Source organism: Cardiocondyla obscurior, linkage group LG01 (assembly GCF_019399895.1).
Source record: "Cardiocondyla obscurior isolate alpha-2009 linkage group LG01, Cobs3.1, whole genome shotgun sequence".
NCBI classification, from domain to species: domain Eukaryota; kingdom Metazoa; phylum Arthropoda; class Insecta; order Hymenoptera; family Formicidae; genus Cardiocondyla; species Cardiocondyla obscurior.
The window spans coordinates 8,851,721-8,870,729 of NC_091864.1; the positions used below are offsets into that span (position 1 = coordinate 8,851,721).

Below are 19,009 nucleotides of genomic sequence, written 5' to 3' on the forward strand. Positions count from 1 at the left end.
AGCTGTATCCGTGCAAGACCGTGTCAGATTACGCGCCAGTTCTCCGTCCTCCTCTGAAGGCCCCTTCTACCCGCCGACTTGAATCCCTCCCCCCTGCCGACTCTGCCGTTGTCTCCGGGTCCGAGGAGAGAACCGTGCGGCGCGACGCTAGCAAACGAGCCGCGATAAATGGACTTCGATATTAATTAAGCCGACGTTCAAGTGACGCGCGACGCGACGTTACAAATCGGTACGCGCGGTGCGCATCCGTTTTTACACGCGGCGATCGAAGCCGCGCTTCGCGGGCCCCTTCGCACGACGATAATGCGATTCCGCGGCGCCTCCGCTCCTCGGTTTCTTCTCGCACGCGTGCCGGCCGTAAAATGGCCAGCGACGAAATCCTACTTTCACGCTCACAAGACATGTCGCTCGCGAGAGGCTGCGGACGCCTGGTGGGGTCCTCCGCCCGCCAGCGTCATGCAGACGTATCGGTCGGCCTCGCTTGTGGCAGTAACCTTGCGCTCTCGCGTCACGTCATTTTTTTTATCATATCAAACGTATGCTAACAGTCGGCGTGACGCGACGCGACGCGACGGGGCGGGCTCACGGTGATCGCGGTCGCGGCTGCGGCAAGGTAAGACAATATGAGCGGACTTGTCGGTGGTCAGTATTGCCGGTACAGTCCGTGGAAAATCATTCTTTCTCGCTCTCCTTCCGACTCTTTGTTTTCATTTCCTGCGCGTCTACTCGTGGCCGGCACGTACGAGCCTCGGGTGCCCCGGCACGAGAAACAGGGCTCTCTTAGAGAGCCTGCCGGCGACAGCTGGGGCCTGCGCCGATAAGTCGCGGTTCGATAAGTCGCGGAACGTTGTAGCGACGATCGCCGAGCGGGAGGCAAATTAATCGCGAATCGATCGGCCGCGTCGTTCAACAGGAACGATGTTGTCGCAGAACGGGAAAATTATCTTGCGCGCAATTAACGTCACGCTAGAACGTGTACGTGCGATAAATTGGCGGCCCTCGTAAAACTCTAGCGCGAAAATGCAAATATTGAAAGTATATCGTTCGCGCGAAGCCGCTGGAACGCCGTCGCAGTTAGCACGCTGGCCACGTTCGCGGGTGTTCGCAGGGGCCCGGTCGATCGGTGCCGACGTGGCATTAACGTCTCGATATCCGCGCAACCTTGACCGAGTAGACGACCGATTGCTGAATCCTCGACACTGGAGACGACCCTGATCGCCCGCCGGTGAGAATCGCGCGCGCGTTCTCGACCAACGGTCGAGCCTAGTTATCTTATCGTCGCATCCGTGAGCCAAGAGTTTTCTTGCGGGACAACACGTCGCGTCGGATGATCTTTGACGGTTTCAATTATCGGAGAATCTGACTTCTTGCTATACCGCGCGTCGTTAATATTTCATCGCTTCGCGATTTTTTTATTATCTCTCTGCTATTTTTTCTTTTCCCTTTTTTTCTCTCTTTTTCTTAAAACGATCTCGCCGCCCGAGTCGCTGATGAAAGAAAGCCGGCGAACTGTCTTTGATAATCTCTAATTTATTTTAATGACGCCGAAGCGTGACTGGGAAAGAGAAAGAGAGACCGAATCAGAACGGGACGGGAGGCTCGGCGAGACTTGGGGAGAATACCGAACGCCTCCGACGTAGTCGGAGGTCAGGTTCACCAGCCGCGAGATGTGCTCGATCTCTTTCTTCGCTCCTCGTTTTCGATGCGCAAATGGAGCTTGGAAGATAACTGCGATCGGAGCTGCGATAATCTGTTTTTTTTTCTTTTTTTTCCTTTTTTGTCGAGAGACTTACGTAAAACGTGAGAAACAATATTGCAAACTGGTTATTAATAATTGGCGATAAAACGATGCTAGTTGAAAAGATTTTTGCAAATCGGTCAAAAGATATCAAGATGCATTCCAAAGAAAGAAAAAAAATATATTAAAAAAAAATTAAAAAATGAATAAAATGAGAGCAATTATATTTTCCATCCCAACGCTTAATATGCATACGTGATAATGTTTGTTTCCGGCGTGTCCCCGATTTTTTTTCGCATCTTATATAATTGTCCGCTAGTAGCGCGGCATGCATTACTTAACATTAATTGATCTTTGATAGATGCGGTCGTAAAGCGAGCGGGAATGGCGATTAAAGCGTTGATACAGCTTCGCGGCGGCCGGGGCGCGAAATATCGTGACGCCATGTGGCGAAGGTCGCTGTAACGACGCGTTCTTGCGAAGGTCTCGCGCGAAAGCGGGATCAACGTTCCCAGGACGTAAGAGGATAGTCAAAAGTAAGACCGAGTCAAATCGCGTGGAATCTGAAGGCCCCCGGGAGCAGCGCGATGCAGCACGTCGCGGCTCACGGCCGAGCCGTCCCGCGAACGGCGCGCCTGGCAGAGAGAGAACGCAGGATGCTGGCCGCCGCTGCATCTTGCATATATGTATGTTTTATGTCAGCGTGCATTCTGCATTCGCGCCGTTGCCAGATCCTCCTCGAGTTCTTTCTTTCTCTCTCTTTACTTCTTTCCCCGCCAACCCCCCGGTTCCGTCCTCCCTTTCTCCGCGGCATGCACCGCGCCGTCTTTTCTTCTCATTAAATCCCGTCCGCCTCGTCTCTTGTCTTTCGTCTTTTCTATCTTTTCTTCGGTACCACCCGCGCCTCGTGAATCCCGACGACGGTGTCAACGAACTCGGAAAAGCGAACGCACCGAAAAAGAGGAATCGGGGGTCCGAGAGAGCGAGGGGCGGGGGCCGAAGTGGAAAGCGCGTTACAATATAGCGTCGGTATGCTTAATAGATCGCTTGTCGAGATAAATAACCGTTTCAGCTGTACCGAACGAAACACTAAGCAGCATCGAGTACAAGCTTCGATTGTTGCCCGCCGTTGATCAACCGCGACGATGTAACAAGATGACTGGTTATCGCGGCCCCGGCGATTTTTTCTCCGGAGCGCCGGAGCTCGTTATTCTGTCCGAGCGAAACGGTGCTCGTTCGCTCATCGCGAAGGTTTTTTTTTCCTTATTTTTTTTTTTTTTTTGCAGCTCTCAGGTAACTTAAATTTCTCCCCTCGTCGAACCTCGGCGAAATTCCCACGAGAGGCACGCGGAGAGAGCTTGGGCTTTTTGCCAATAATTTTTTTTCCGTGCGTACACGCGACTCGCGGCTTGTGCATCTTTCTCTATTCGTTTCACCCCTTAACGTTCGGCGGATCTTCCCTCACGTTGCTTCAAAGAAAACTTCGGCATTTACTTTTATTTCCACTCACGAACAATGTTTTTTCTTCCTATTTCACGGCAAACGCGCCTCGCCCGCGAAGTTTATTAGCATACAAGTAATTTCTGTCTTCCACTCTCTCTTTCTCTCCCTCGTTTCGTTTCTTTTCCTACAAAACTCTCGCCTCTCGACACTCGTTTATTTCTACACGTAAGCGATCCCGCCGTCCACGGCACAGTCCGCCGTGCTCGGAGTCGCAAAAAATATCGATACATAGTATTATACGCGGAACTTCGCGTGGCCGAGTCCGTGCGCACGAAACCATCCGGGACAAGTTTCTCGCCGACTGGCAAGTGAAGGCGTCACGGGAGGTCGATCAGTCCGTCTCGACGTTGAGTAGGTCGGAACCGCGCCTCGAACCTCTCCCCGTGCGACCGGCATACCCCGAAAAAGAGACGTCGCCGATCGCGATCTACATTTCCATACCCGTGGCTCGCATTTAGCGACCGTCTGATCGCGTGTTTTATTTATCAAATCGCGAAAATTGCACGTCAGCGTTGTCGCCTTAGGAAAGACGGGTTCTTATAACGCTATGTATGGAATAAGCGCGAATCAAAATATCCCGAATCGACGTTTTAAGTTTGCGCGGCTTTTACAGATTTATCCATGTGGCTCGGAATAATCTTGTTAGTGAACGGATTTAGGAAACCGGTCGCGAAAAAGATCGAGCGGGCTGCCGAGGTGGGAGGGAAGGGGCCTCGAGTTCTCTTTGTCTCCGGAGGGAGGAAAAATCGTGGCGAGTTTTACGCGAAGCTCTCACGAGGATCTCTCTTCTCAAACGTCTCGGCGTCGCGTCATTCAGTGGGCAGTGTCGTTCGCGCTCGAAGGAGCGCGTCGTCCTCGTTCCGGAATGTGTGACCGCGCCGCGCGATCCTGAGGAAGGACGTGTTCTACCTGGGGTACGATTTTAAAGGTTAAACGGTTTCGGTGCGCAAACGGCGAAGAGGCGCGGTGAACGACGAGAACGGTTCGCATGTCGGCCAGCTGGTCCCGCTCGCGATACAACTACCGGCGAATTGGCCATGCTCGCGTCACAATAAAGCGAAATCCGGAAATGAAACGAGGTGCCAGGACATTCGCTCGCCGTCCGCAACCCCTTCTCCCCCCGCGTGGCGGTAACCAAGCCTGCACGCAGTCAATGAAGAGATCGGTCAAGTACCAGTTTATTTGTTTACCTCCTCTGTCACTTTTCGCCGAGGAGCGCGAACGAGTGGCTCGACTTGCATTCCTATTGACTTTGTGCATTCACGGTTTTCTATGTTGCCTCTTACCTCTCGTGCGCGAGTCTCTACAGTAGGTGGATCACAGTTAAATCGCAGTGGTAGGAGCTAGGTAAAAAGATCACAAAATATGGCACACTGTTGCCCGAGTTCATCGTTCGGCACTTCGCGGCACGGCCGGTCGCTTTGGTGGGGGTGGCGGATCCGGTAAAGGAGGGTAAACGAAGAAGAAGAAGAAGAAGACTGTACGAAGATCAGGGAAGGGAGCCGAGAAAATGGAGAGAGAACGAGGAAGGAGCGTTTGGGGACCGACAGAATTGAAATACGTAGAAACGGGAAAAGAAGGAACGGAGAACGAGGCGAGACGACGAGAGGATCTATCCAACGCACTGTCAGCTGTCAACCGCGTACACGTTGTCAATAGTTTTCTTTCACAAGTGCTATTGCTATTCAGTCTGAGACGAGGTAGATCGCCGGTTTGACGTCCTCGAGGCTCCCCCGCGGCCCCCTCGAAAATCCCCACGTTAACCCCCTCGGAAACGACTCGGCTTCCTCGCGGAATATCTCTTCTTTCGTTCTTTTCTTTCAAGAATCCATTGCCTTTTATCGATCGGTCCTCACTGGTTGTTTCACGCGGTTGCTCGGCTTTGGCGGTCCCCAGCTCGTAGCTCCTTTCTCGTCATTCACATTGGTCCCAGATTCGTCCAGACCGCTTACTAGGTTAACAGTGCGTGGGAGAGGAAAGGGAGATGAGATGAAGCGAGAAACGTCACCGGCCCTCGTGGTCGGGACTGTCGTGGTCTTCGTGGTGGTGATGGTCGTCGTCGTCGTTGGCGTCGTCGTTGGCGTCGTCGTCGTCGTCGTCGTCGTCGTCGTGGTCGTGGTCTTCGTCGTCGTCTTCGTCGCACTTTCGTCTTCCCGTATGTATGTGTGACGCGGTACGCGCGTGGTGTCGCGTGAAGTTGATCGTGCGTGCGCACCTTGTGCTTCGTTAAAGAGTCTTTTCCGTATAAAATGCTGGGGCGCTGGCGAGAATCGGTTTGGCTGTCGCCGCGTAGGCTTCATGCCGGCGTCCTCGCTGCGGATTGGCCGCACATCATACGGTGGGGAGCACTGGCGCGAAGGTCCGAAGGTAGAGTACTCGCCTCGAGAAGCCACCAGAGCGGATCCAGGAGAGTATGAGAGTGGGGTAGCGCTTACTGCTATTGCCGGCAATGCATACTCTATCTACAGGGGGTTTCAGGGACGGTTAGGGTTGCATAGATCTAAAACGCTAAGTCAAGTCGAGAAACGCGCTTCAAGTTGCTCGGAGGTCAGCCGGGTTTCCGCGAGATGCAAGTTTCTGTAATATAATAAAAACCGTGATCTCGCGCGCGTAACAGATCTCTTACGGTCCGCGCCTCTGGCTTGGCTGGACCGAGCCGCGAGCTTTGATCAAACGGTGACCGAAGCGGCTCGCATCCTGGTCGGCGATGAGCGTTGCATTGGTTTCGGGAGCGGCATAAAACGCCTAGCTCGGATCGTCAAAAATAATGGCCGGCACGGAGGCAGTTCCTCATCTGGAAGTAGCATGCGATCGACCAATGGTCTTTCACTGAATTTGGGACCGCGTTCTAGTGGGGACGTAGGCGCATAGTAACGCATCAGGATAGTTTTTAGTGGGGAGAGAGGCTCGTGGAAGACACGGTCAGATCCATGAAGCGAACTCGCCGAGCGGGCCTACCTTCTGCGCCTATCGGCGGGACAAGGACACGATTAAGCCGAGAAAGAAGCGGGGAGATAAGAGCGAGAGAGAAAGAAAGTACGGAGAGAGTTGGAGTATCTCTATCTAGCGCCTATCTTTTTTCTTTTCTCTCCGTCTTTCGCAGTTGCTCCGCAACTCTTTTGTCGTCCTCGTCTCACGCTAGTTTTGCACATGTCGCTGTTTCCTTCTCTCTCGCTCCCTCTCGTTCTCCTTTGTCTCTGTCTCTCCGTTTCTATCCGTATTTCTCATTTCATCTATCGCCGGTTACCTCTCTCGCTCTCTCCTTCTCTCTCTCTTTCTCTTGCCGCTCTCGCGCTCGGGAAGAGCCAGGCTATTCACCCACGCATGCACGAGATGACGATGATGATGATGCCGGGAACGCTGGCTGCTGTAACATGCAGGCTCCGAACGGTCGTTGCTTCTTCGTTTGCCCGCGTCGTGTTATAGTTACTTCAAACGTAAAAATAAAATACACGCCGCGGAAAGAAGTATGCCTCGCACATAAATCGTTCGCAACGCGCCGGCTCGCCTTTCTTAATTAGTAATTATTCATAGCCGCTCGATTTTCCGTTCGCATCGTGTACAAGCTCGATATATGTACGAGTCGTTCGTGCCAATTCTTTCAAGACGTCAGGGTCTCGCGATAAAGGCACTCTCTTTTTCGCGGAAATCGCAATTCTTTTTTTTTCCTTTTTTTTTTCCTTCCTTTTTACAACCGACCGAATTAACTTCGCGGCCGCGAGGCAATCGGCTCCCCTCTTTCTTCTAATCGCTTGACCTCCATTTTTAATCTCGAAGGATAAAAAAGCGTTGACTTCTCCGTCGTATCTTTAGCGGATTTTTTTTTCTTGCAGCATGCGAGTGACATTGGTGCACCGCCGTTGTTGTCGTCGCCGCCGACGTTGAACGGCCTCGCTGACACAGATTCCGAATCGGCTATTTTTTCCTTCGGCCCGCTCGCACTTTTTTATCTCCGTTCCTTGGTGGGCGCGCTCGCTCGCGCGCGCGTCTTTTTTTTTCCTTCCTCTCTGCGTCTTTCCGCTCGCTCGTTTTACCTTCCTCCTCTCTCCGCGCGCTCATTCTCTTTCTTTCGCAGTCTCCTCATCCTCTTCTTCTCAGCCAAACCCGACCTACGACTACGTTTCGGGCCAGCATCTGAATTTCGACGGTCGGCCCACTGGAGCAAATAAAAATCTCCTCGGGGGATTGCATCATTTACGACCTGTCACGTTAGCGATACATTTTTATTTGCTCTTATAAAACCTTATGTAGCGTGAAAAGAATTTAATGAATATCAAAATTAAATTCTTTACTGATCCTTTTTATCTCTGTATTAATTTAATTAATTTCATTAATTTTGTTAATTTTGGACCGATTTTAATTGTCAATTAGAATTAATGGCTTTTGTAATAGTTTTGCGATCGCTTTGATTGTTTTCGAAAAATTACACTTTTTTTCCCGTTCGTTTTAGCATAATTTCTGTCGCGGAATTATATCGTAGGAAACTCTCCGAAAGAGCGAGATATATATTTGTCTAATAGCGTTAAGTTCACGCGCGTGTACGAAAAAGGTTACGAAAACCGCGGTCGTTTTAGCCGCGTTGTATTTCGACGATCAGCTCCGAGTGCACGCAAAATGCACAGATATATCTGTCTCGCTATCGCTACGAGGGGGAGGGGACTCGGCGCACAGTTGCCCGTCTCGCTTACTCCCGCGCGCGTTTTTCTCTCCGTCCCTCTTATTCTTTTTCTCCTTTCTTCCCGCGCTCTCGCAGACAGAACCTGACCTACGACTACGCTTTCGTTCTGTACGCGCAAATTTCGGCCGAAAGTCGAGGCGACTGAAGGAGTGGATTTGCGGGCCTCCGAGGTCACGGAGTGACAGTGGGGATCCGGAGACCGTGGGTTAGCGAGGGGGGTCGCGGCGTGAAGAAAGAGGGCAGACGAGAGGGAGATCGAGGTAGACGATGGAGGTGGACGTAGTACTCAGGGGGACGAGGAGAACGTCCAGGAGGATGCGGTGGTGGCGGAGGACTAAGCGACATGGCTCACGGCGGGATACAGAAGGGGAAGGAGACGGAGAGAGGCTCGACGAGAAGGAAGATGGACGGAGAAGAAGAGGAGGAAGAAGAAGAAGAGGATGAAGAAGAAGAAGAAGAAGGGGGCTGATCCAGCGGCAATATACACACGAAGCGGCGCAGACCGCGGCAAAACTCTGCAGTTTTGCTCTGTTCGATTTTGCAAACTTATATTTAGAAGGGCAACGATCTTTTGCCGCGCTCGCGGCGGCCCCGGCGAGAAAGAGAGAACAGAAGAGGAGAGGAGAGGTTCTCGGATACGTACGCGGTCTCTCTCTCTTTTTAACTCTCTCTTTCTCTCTCTCTCTCTCTCTCTCTCTCTCTCTCTCTCTCTCTCTCTCTCTCTCTCTCTCTCTCTCTCTCTCGCGCGCGCAAGATAGACCTCAAGATTTCTCAGCCGCGAGAAAGCTACGAAATGGCTACTCTTGCTACCAATGCGTTCGTGCCCTTTTTCTGCCAGCCGTGTCTTTTTTTTTCGTTCCCTCCTCATTCCCCTTTGTCGCGGATAATTTTTCTTTGTCTCGGAATCGTCGTCATTATATTACGCTGACGTTAGCGATCTCGGTGCATTCGGTTCGAAATACCGTTGCCGAGTGACTGCATGCGTGGATAAGAAACCGTTTGGATGTTCACGCAACTCGTCGTTCGCTCGATCAACGCGAAATCGATGTTGATTATTGAGAAATTTAAAACCGCACCGCGGATCAAACGCAGATTTATTTCCGTCACGTCGCGTCATTAACGTTGACGAACTTGTAGACCGGAGACGCGCGATTCGTGACGTACTTATATCTCGGCAATATCGCTACCGTTCACCGAGGCCGAAAACTGCCGGTCCCTACGTTGCCCTATAATTGCGCATGCATTATGGGAAACTTCGAGGTCAGTCACCTCGTCGAAGTGTATGTGTGTTTCGCCGTCGCCTTTACTCGCTCGCGGCGAGTTTCGCGCGGTCTCGCATGCCCCGCTCAATAACAGAATTCGTTGGTCCGTCGCGCGAATACGTGCCGTTAATTGACATAATTGCCCGCAACAAATATTCGCGTGGGCCACCGGAAAAGTTCTCTCCCGGCCGGCCCCATTATCGGGCGGGCCGATGTTTTGTCGGCGCTCACCCTTCTGGCTTTCTTGCCCACTTCGCCGCGTAATGTGCGCAATCATTACGGAAATACCGGCGACCGTTGTTGGTATATATATGCATACATCATTAAAAAGGAGTTCGCGCTTCTGGAATAGCCGGTGTATTTCCGTCACGGAGCACGATAATCGCGCAACACGTGTCTCCCCGACGTTCTACTCCATATATTATCGCGAATTTGCGCGCGAAAGTCGGATGATAATCGGCGAGATCCGTTCCCGCCAGTGCGGTTCCCCGCGTGCTCCTTCGGGCGAGCCTACCGTGACGGGATATTTCCGCGACGTACGCCGCTGAAACGTAATATAAGCGGCGGGTACGCGTGGCGTGCGCGGGCGGATTTCGCTCCGCGTCTCGTGGAACAAGGTTCTCTCTATCTCTTTCTCTCCCGGCTGCCCCTGCGCGAGTGCAATCTTATCGTGAAGCCGGCTCCGCAGCACTCTCTCGCCACGGCTGCAGCGGAGCGCGGAGTCAACGAACGATAAAAAAAAACCACGAAGAATAAACTCCGTTCCGCGTGCCCCTCCTCGTTCCGCGCGCGCCCTTCCTTCCTTCTCTCGCGCGAGAGGCTCTACTCCTTGCCATCCGCGTGCTGTAGCCTCTCGGGTGTGTGTGGGCGCGAACGTGGTTCTCCACCGTTCTCTCGTTCTCTTCTTTTTTATTTATTTATTTTTATTTTTTTTTACTCTTTCTTTCTCCCCGAGTCTTCCCCGTGCTCGCCGCCGCCCCCGCCTCCCGCGGTCCCGGTCGCCGCACCGCTTCTCTTCTCTTTTTTTCTCGTGGTTTGTTTGGGGTAGGTCACGACGAAGCCGCGTACGAAAGACGGCGGGGAACGGAGAGGAAAGTGAGACGAGAAAGAATCGTGTGCGCGCCCGCGCGTCTTCCTCCGCAAACTACTCTTTGTACGATCCCGCGGTTTTGACATGTCATTTGCTCTCTGGTAGCTCTGACTCAGCCTCCCCGCCGCCGGAATGCATCCACACGGTCTCGATTACACGCGAAAACGGAATAGAAAGTCATCGTCATCCTAACGGGAAAGCTCTAAGCCTTTTGTCGTCCCGGGTGCGCGTCAGCGTTGCCTCCGTTTTGGTATTCCGCGGATTCCTCCCTCTCAATTATGCACAACAGATGCGTCCGGTACTCGACGAGGTAGGAGGAGGGAAACTTTTTTTTTCTCTCCGCGCGTTACCTCTCTTCCGCCGTTACGTTCCGTTTAATCGCGAAATGGCGTTCCAAAGTTTTATTCCAGCCACTTTTGAGCGGACGTTTTTGTTTCTGCTCCTCCCGGAGAGAAAATTAGATTTCTAAAGCTCTTCGCCACCATTATCGTCCGTCATTCCTCCGTCGATTCACCGACTTTCGCGTAACGATCGAACACATTCGATTAGGGCCGATTTCGAGGAGGCCGCGGATGCGCGCGCGTTATGGTTGCCGATCATGCGATCCGAAAATCATAGAAAATTACTGAAAAGCCAAGAAACTCCGTGACGATCCGCACGGGACCGAGCGAAGGGGCACGGAACGGGGGGGGGGAAGGGAAGGAGAAGGCGCCCCTCGTCTTGAGACGTCGTAATTCTGTCTTTGCCGTAACGGCTATCCGGCACGGAACTTGACCCCCGCCCTTTCCACCTCGGCCCGTCCTCCGCCCTTTTAGTTTTCTTCCGCGATTCGAAACAGAACCACCCCGTCTCACCTCCCTCGGTCTTTCCCCGGTAACCGAAAGGGTTACTTGCTGAGAAGAGAACGGTGAAACAATGACACGCGCGCGAGAACCGTTATTTAAATAGTACACGGGGAACCTTCCGGGCATGATGAGAGGAGAAAGAAAAAAAAAAAAAGGCTTGCGCGCTCTTCCAAGGGACGCAACGTGAGAAAGACTCCTTGGGATTTGCATGTCGGAACGAAACGCATCCACGCCGGCAAATAGATAATATGCATTTCTTTTTGTTTCTTTTTTCTTTTTTTTTTTATCCTCTCTTTCTTGGTGCTGCGAGAGGAACGCAACTATTATTTGATCGTTTTGCATCGCGTCTCGCTTGACTGTTAAATCATATACCTTGCGATTATCGTTACGCTTCGTGCGCCTGCATTTTATTAATTTTCTCCGTTATATCTCAAAATAATTAGAAACCTATCGATTTTCCGTAGCAAATCGAAAGTAAGCGATTAAATTTCTATTAAACTATCTGACCGAAAGCTCAGTTAAGATATATTTTTAATAACGATCCGGAGCTTGTAACAACGTTGGAGATCAACAACGAAAGGATTCGTCGCACCGGCGAGTCTTCGCATTGAGACAATAACGCACGTCGCGACAAATTAATATTCGTCGGAAAGCGGCCCCGGTCTCTTTCAAATTTTCCTTTCTTCTGTCTACTTTCCCATTCTCCCCGTCCCCTCTCACGATTCTGGTTTCTTCTAGCAGCTGTTGGCTCGATCCAAAATCGTAGTCCCGGATCGATCAAGGGTGAATCGTGGTCTGGATGCAACTTGGTGAATGATCGTTGCGCCGAGCGAACCGGTTTAACGCGCGTTGAAAGAACGAATTGGGGAGAAGCGCGGGCAAAAAATTCATTTGAATCGGGCCGACCCGGGCCGAGCAGAGGCGACGAAATAATTGGATTTTAATTTTCGAGGTAGCGCGAGGCGGGACAAAAAAACGCGGGTGCACCCCCGGTCCTGAGAACGATTCTCCGCAAATGTTTATGTAATATCGTGGTGTACTCATCGCGTTCTCTTCGGAACCCTTCTCTTTCCCACGAGCTCACAATAGTCGAGAGTCTCGAGATCTTTTTTTTTTTTTTATTACAACGACGCCCATCGTTGTCAGGGAAAACAGCTGATCGCGCTAGCGTTGATTTTTATCAATTTTTCATTAAGCCGATCGAGCCAATTAAAAGTTGAATTACAAATTTTTAGTCTCTATGTTTATTTTAACCGTTGCGCAAACGGCTTTTGGGACTTTGAGATTAATGAACCTAAATCTACGGAGCTAAGAATCGGGTCTATCGAAAGTGCCTCATATCATATTCCTGTCGCCTGGACATAATAAAAGTACGATGGCTCGCTTCGACGGCTCGGTCCGCGCGCGGTGCGTGGGGACGGCACAAAGGAGGCGAATGTTTTAATTAAATCTCAGGGAAACGTGGAAACTTCGCCATCGCTCGGCGTTTTTGCGATTTTCTGAAAGTTTCGCTTCGCGCGCGCGGCGCGGGACGGCTTTTAAGGTGGCGATGGAAGAAAGAGCGAGGTGAAGCACGGAGCGGGAGAACGGAGATGCAGCCCCCATTCGCATCTCCCCGTCGCCACCCGCTACTTCCCCCTTCCCCGCCCGACCCCCGTTACCTTTACCGCCGTCACTCCGACCACCGGCGCTATCACCGCGAAAATAAAAGAAGCCGCAAAAACAAAAGAACGCCGCGGCTACTTAACGAAACAAATTGTTGTTTCGTCCCGGGGTAGAGAATTTTAAAGTTTCCTCCAGGAAGGGGAGAGTATCTCGCCTTTTTACCGCGCCGCACTCTCCCTTCCGGGGACCTCCGTTCATCAGTCGACAGTTTAACGTAATTCGGGACTCGTTAGTGCCGCCTTTCTTTTCCCGTACTTTTGCCGTGCTGCAAAGAACCCGCCGTACGAATCGTATCTCGACGAACATATCGACGCGGTTCAACCGAAAAATTGTCTACCGATCTGTATACTTCTCGTCGCGTGCGTGACACGTTGCGAAGCGCGTGAAACACACATTTTGCCGCATACCATGCGTCATCCGTTAAATCTCTGGCGTGATGTAACGACGCGCTCGTTAGTGCGAGCGCGAGCGAGAACGAGGATCGTTCGAACCGCCGCTGGCGGTCAGTTACGAGTAAGTAAGACTATTACACAATGCACAGGAAAAAGGAGACACATTCAGCCGACGTGATACAAAACGAGCGGCGATACATATACGACACATGCCAGTGGGTAACGAGACCCAAATAAATAAATAAAAAATTAATAAAAAAGATGACATCAAGATTAAAATGACGAACAAAATAAAAGAGCGAAGCGATCGAGATGCAAACGAGACGTGGATGGCCGCGTGGCATTCCAGAGGAGTTCGTCGCGTAAGCGAAATCATAATCGGGCAGAATATAGCGAACTGAATGGTGCTGAATGTCGATAAACGAAAGAAAAATAACGTCAGTGAGTGTGACGAGACGCAGCTCGTTTGCGACGTGCAGGATCGACCAAGTTAAATAAAATGTGATAATAATTAATTAAAAAAAAAAAAAAAAAAAAAAAAATTGAATAATAAAAACGGCAGCGAGACGCAAAATCTGCGACTGTCGGTGAGAAAAAAAAAGAAGCGAGGAACTTAAGATAGCGACGCGGGCGTGGACAAGGAGAGCACTAATAAAAAGGATTTCTTGAATGGGCTGAGTGTTCAACTCACTCGCTGCAGGGTGGACCAGCATTCCTCGAGGGTGCGCTCGCTGATGTTGCCCATTCCTCCACCACCGCCGGCACCTACTGCACCTCCAAGCCCCGCCGCAGAGGCACGAGACTATCAGGCAAGATAGGATAGCTCATGTTAGTCCCTGATCCTCGTCGTCCCTTCGACGCTACTAGCCAACATCTACTACGGAAACTTCTTTTCTGCCGCCTCGAAGTGCAAAAAGAACCAAACTGCCGCGGCAGTTACGAGACCGAGAGACGGCGTGACAAAACGAGTATCTATATCGGGCATGCAGAATTACGGAGCCGCTCTGTTCGATCAGGTGTAAAATTAATATCGGCGTTTGCGATAATTGTCGGGACAACGTAAAACGAAATTCTTACGGAATTATCAGCGGTGCAAAGTGCACCGCGTCGCGGAACATCTCCTGGCTAAGGTTTCTCCTCCGGTTCCTCTAATGAGTAATATTTATAATCCCTCTAATTGCAAATCGCCGATGTACAGACTCGCTAACGCGATCTCGAAGTTCCGCTATGTGAGATACGATGTTATTTTTTTCTCTTCTCTCTCTCTCTATCTCATTCTTTCTCTCTCATTCTCTCTCTCTCTCTCTCTCTCTCTCTCTCTCTCTCTCTCTCTCTCTCTCTCTCTCTCTCTCTCTCTCACACTCTTTCACTTTCTCTCTTTCTTTCTCACCCGCGCTCAGCTCTCGCGATCTTTCTCTCTCTCATTCGTTCCGTCTCTTTTCCCCGGCGTATTGAGACTACGCGGCCCATGCCATCGCAGAAACACGGCGCGATATTTTCTTGGTAACATCTTCCCGGCGTACCGTATGACGTATGCGTATGGTATTATCTGTGTTGCGCGGGTCAAGAACCCCGGGAGACGACGTATCTGCATCTCCCCGCATTAGTGTGCGTGGGCCGCGTTCGCATTTGCGGACCGCACTGCTACTTTGACGTGTGCGTGCTCTCTCGGTCTCTCTCATACTCCCTTGCGTCTCTTGCTCCTCTCTCTCGGTTCTCTCTCTCGCTCACATTCGTTCGCTCACTCTCTCCGTCTTTCACTCTCGCCCGCTCGCAATCTCTCTCACTCTCTCTCTCCCACCTATAGGATCGTGTAAGTCAGTATGATGCAGTAAGTCAACGAACGTACCCTATTCGCGTGCATGTATATATGTGCGTGTGTGTACGCGTGTGCATCTGCGCGACCGTGGTCAGCGTATCCGAGTACAGTCGCGCAATCAAACCGACGAAATTGTCGATGACATGCGACTCTGTAACGGTCAAGACGACGCTAAATCAACGTAAACGCCATCACGAATTCCGTCGGTTTTCCGCGCGCGCGTTACTCGTGAGAGAAGCGGGCCGCCGCGCGGGCGGTGAATTAGAAGTGGCGTTTCGGTATGTCGTTCGGCGAGAATTTCGCGCTGGCAGGCGCGCAGCGTGCCGCTCTAACTCGGCGCCTCATTTTTGCGCGCAAGACAACGGAACCCGCGGCGTTGAAACCGCGCTATTTACGCGAATGAACGCCGGCATGTGGGAGGGACCTTGATATCTCGCGATACTTAGGGCTCGCCGGCGCAGTCGGACGACAGCGTCGTTGAATAAATATTTTTCCTCTTGCGAGGAGAGGAACCTCGCTTGAAAGTATTGTCCGGCGTCTGTCGGCCTGCGAGTGAATGACCCTATTTATCGGTGCGTTATGTATTTTTATCGCGGTCGCCTCGCCCTAGTTATTTATCGCTGTTCTCGCAGTGGATACGGAGAGTCGCGGGACACCCATCCGTTTCTCTCGCGAAGCGCGCGAGCGGAAGATAATAGAAAAAGCGTGTGCACGTATGCGCGATGTGTATATGAAAAGAGATATGAACGTACAGAAATCTTTAGCCTCGCGAATATAAACTAAAGAAACTCCGAAGATTTTTTTCTTTTTTTTTCTCTCGTCGCGGAAGAGACTCTTACCTGTAACTCGTTGACGAGCTTCTCCGTTAGTGTGGCATCGTGGGAGTCCTGGCTGGTCGCGCCCGGACTTAGCATTGAGTTCTGCGAGTTCTGCTGTTGATTGCCGGACATGTTCATCCCGGCGAGGCCGCCGTTCTGCGCGATGGTGCCTGCCATGTTGAGCGCTTGCTGCTGCAGGTTCTGCGTCAGATTTTGCGCCTGTTGTAAATTTTGCGTGAGATTTTGAGCTTGCTGCTGTAACGCTTGTTGGTTAAGCGCCTGGCCGAGGTTCTGCGTGAGATTCTGCGCCTGCTGATGCAGCGACTGGGACAAATTCTGCGCTTGATTTTGGATGTTCTGCTGCAGGCTCTGGCTCGCTTGACTTAAATTTTGCGGTTGGTTGAGCAGCTGTTGTTGCTGCTGCGGCGACAAGCTCGGCGTCAAGCTCTGCGCCAAATTATGTTGTAGAGTTTGTCCGAGGTTTTGCTGCATATTTTGCGTAAGCGCCTGGGTGAGCGCCTGGCCCAGATTTTGATTGAGCGCCTGAGCCGCTTGGACGGCTTGGACCGCCAGAGACGGGCTCGACGCCTGCGACATAGTTTGCGCCTGGGCGAGGCTGTGCAGACTCTGGGCCATGCTGGAGGCAATGGCGCCTTGATGATCCGCTTGTGGCGACGGCGTCGTCGGTGCTGCCGGGGAAGACTGATGCTGTGGGCCCTGATTAGTTTGGTTCATCGATAAGGCGTGCTGCTGTTGTTGCTGCTGCATCTGCTGTTGGGGACTTGCAGTTTGGCCAAGAGTTGCATTCGCGTTTTGCTGTACCTGCGAAACCGCGGCCTGCTGCTGCTGCTGCTGCTGCTGCTGCTGCTGCTGCTGCTGTTGCTGCTGCTGCTGCTGCTGCTGCTGCTGCTGTTGTTGCTGCTGTCCGAGAGGACTATGCATCTGCTGGACTTGCTGCTGATGTTGTTGAGTCGAGTTCGAGATGGGACTATGCTGTATCCCGGGTGAATGCTGAGGCGGACCGCGCTGCGGTTGTTGCCAGTAATCCGACATTTTAAATACGTGCTGGCGTAGCGCGTGGAGATTCGCGGCTGCCGCCGTGACAGCCGAGGCCTGAATCTCCATGGGTTCGGACTCGTTTTCAAGGTCGGGCTCGGGCGAGCTGCAAGGATCTTCGTCCTCCTCCTCGTCCTCCCGCTCAGTGATGTCCTCGTCTTCTTCGTCGTGAATTCTTGCGGACCGGTCCGGTTCGGGACCGGGTGGTCCTCCGCCAGCAACAACAGCAACACCACCGGCGTTTTCGCCGCCGACGCCAGCTCTTCCAGCGCCAGCGCCGCCGCCGCCGCCGCTTTCTCCAGCGCCGCCTCCTCCTCCACCTCCTATCCCACCCCCCGAATCGCCAGAGTGGAAATGATTCCCCGGGTGATGCTGATGATGATGCTGTTGTGGCAGGTGATGGTGAAGACGCGACTCTGGATTTTGGTTGTGCTGCTGCTGCGGATGCTGCGGCTGCTGCTGCTGTTGTTGCGGCTGCTGCTGTGGCTGCTGCGGCGGCTGTTGTTGCTGATGGTGATGCTGCGGCTGCTGGTGGTCTAGCTGGCCGAAGTCTGGTTGGGCTTGCGTCTGGGCACGCAGGTCCAGGGCCGCCGTCGCGTCCGAAATTTTGAGGCCTTCGCGAGAAGCCCGGGCTACCCCCTTCCGGCGCAGCTTGCCCGCTTTTTCGCACCCCTTCCGGTAAGCAGCTCGACGGCCGGCACACCTCTGCGCTCGCCGCCGTTCCTTCCTACCTTTCTCCTCGTTCGGCCGCTCCTTTCAGCCTCGGGATCGTCGTAACGATAACGATCCTCGCGCCGCGCCGAGCTTCGACGTGGGCGGCGGGCAACGTCAGTTACTCGCCACCTGCTGCGACTTCCCGGCCCTGCTACCTACCGCCTGGCTCATGAAACTTCCTCTTATGATTCCTCCACTCCCTCTTCCGGATCCTCTTCCAGATCTTTTCTTCTTTATCGCGTCTCCCCTATGTCGTTGCTGTCGGTTGCGATGCCCCTCGCGAGAGCACCGCCGATTGATTGTACGTCCGTAATGCGTCTTTTATCGTGATGATTTCTTACGTACGCAGGTGGTTGGCTTGCCGCGTACGTTTCTTATATATTTCGTCGCGTTCTCGCGGTTCGGTTGATGGTCCTTTTTTTTTCTTTTCTCCTTTTTTTACTTCTCTTCTCCCCTTCCTCTGTGTGTCTTCATATAATGATGTGTGCGTGTGTGTATGTGTATGGTAAATTATGTGCTTTGCGTGAGTTGTTGCGCGCGCGAGCGAACGTTCTCCAGCAAATAGGAGAACGGTCTATTTTTCCTTCGTCTATCTAACTTAAACTCTAGCGTACACTTAAGTTCAGGTTAAAATTCAGGATTGCCCAGCCCGGACGGTGTAAACGAGAAGGATAGTCTACGCGGACGCGAATCGTTTGTCGATCGGAAATGCGTCTGCTCCTCTTCGGTGTGAGAAATCGCACTCGCGGATTGATTACCGCTCGTCCCGTTTTGCCCTGAGTATTTTAGCCCCGTTATGTTGGATGTGCGTGCGTGTGTGTGTGCGTGCGTGTGTGTGCGTGTGCCTGTACGCGCCCGAACAGCCTCGAAAAGTTGGTGTCCGCTGTCGTGCGCGCCGGCCTGATTTGGTGAGTATGTGATTTCTTTTAAGCGGGACGAGAGCGTTTCTCTCCGGGATTTTCGTCACTCCGTTTCTGCTTCCGCCTACTTCCTCCGATCGGTCTTCTTTTAAGATGCTGCGTCGCGTCCGTCGATGACTCCTCCTCGAAATGCGACTCTAGCGTTTTAACTCTTTAAAAGGAATTCTATTCGATTATCGATCACCGCTCGTCGTTACCGATATCGTCGATGGTAGTTGTGGTTGCTTCTTATTATCGTTTAGGTTTAATTAATATTGCACTTAGGTACACTCGTTTTTTGAACACACTGAAATATATATGTATGAGCGCGGGGTTTTCTGTCGAGCTTTCTTTCCGATTCTTGCTCTTTATCCTCTCCCTCTCTTTCGCTCGATCTAGCTCTCTCGATCTTTGTCTCTCCGCACTTTCGTAGCTACTCTCCCGATCTTTCCTCTATCTGTCCTCTATCTTCACCCTCGCTAGCTTCGAATACGCGCGATCAACTCGCTAATCACTTTCTTCTTTGCAAC

General features: G+C 52.1%; 1 protein-coding gene and 1 long non-coding RNA gene across 11 annotated transcripts in view; one reads left to right on the forward strand and one right to left on the reverse strand.

Moving 5' to 3' along the window:
* Positions 1-18,995, reverse strand: part of Dati (zinc finger protein datilografo) — an 85,357-nt gene extending 66,362 nt beyond the window's left edge. For 7 of the 8 annotated variants that reach the window (XM_070660271.1, XM_070660299.1, XM_070660265.1 and 4 more), the window contains exons 1-2: positions 15,832-17,618; positions 13,865-13,975 (exon numbers count right to left, since the gene is read on the reverse strand). In XM_070660271.1, the coding sequence (XP_070516372.1) occupies positions 13,865-13,975; positions 15,832-16,935 (1,215 nt within the window). In that variant the 5' untranslated portion in view covers positions 16,936-17,618. Of the gene's footprint in view, positions 1-13,864; positions 13,976-15,831 lie in introns of all 8 variants that reach the window. The other variant, XM_070660308.1, reaches the window with a different exon arrangement.
* Positions 1-19,009, forward strand: part of LOC139105006 (uncharacterized) — a 96,014-nt gene that overhangs the window by 4,065 nt on the left and 72,940 nt on the right. The window lies entirely within an intron of this gene.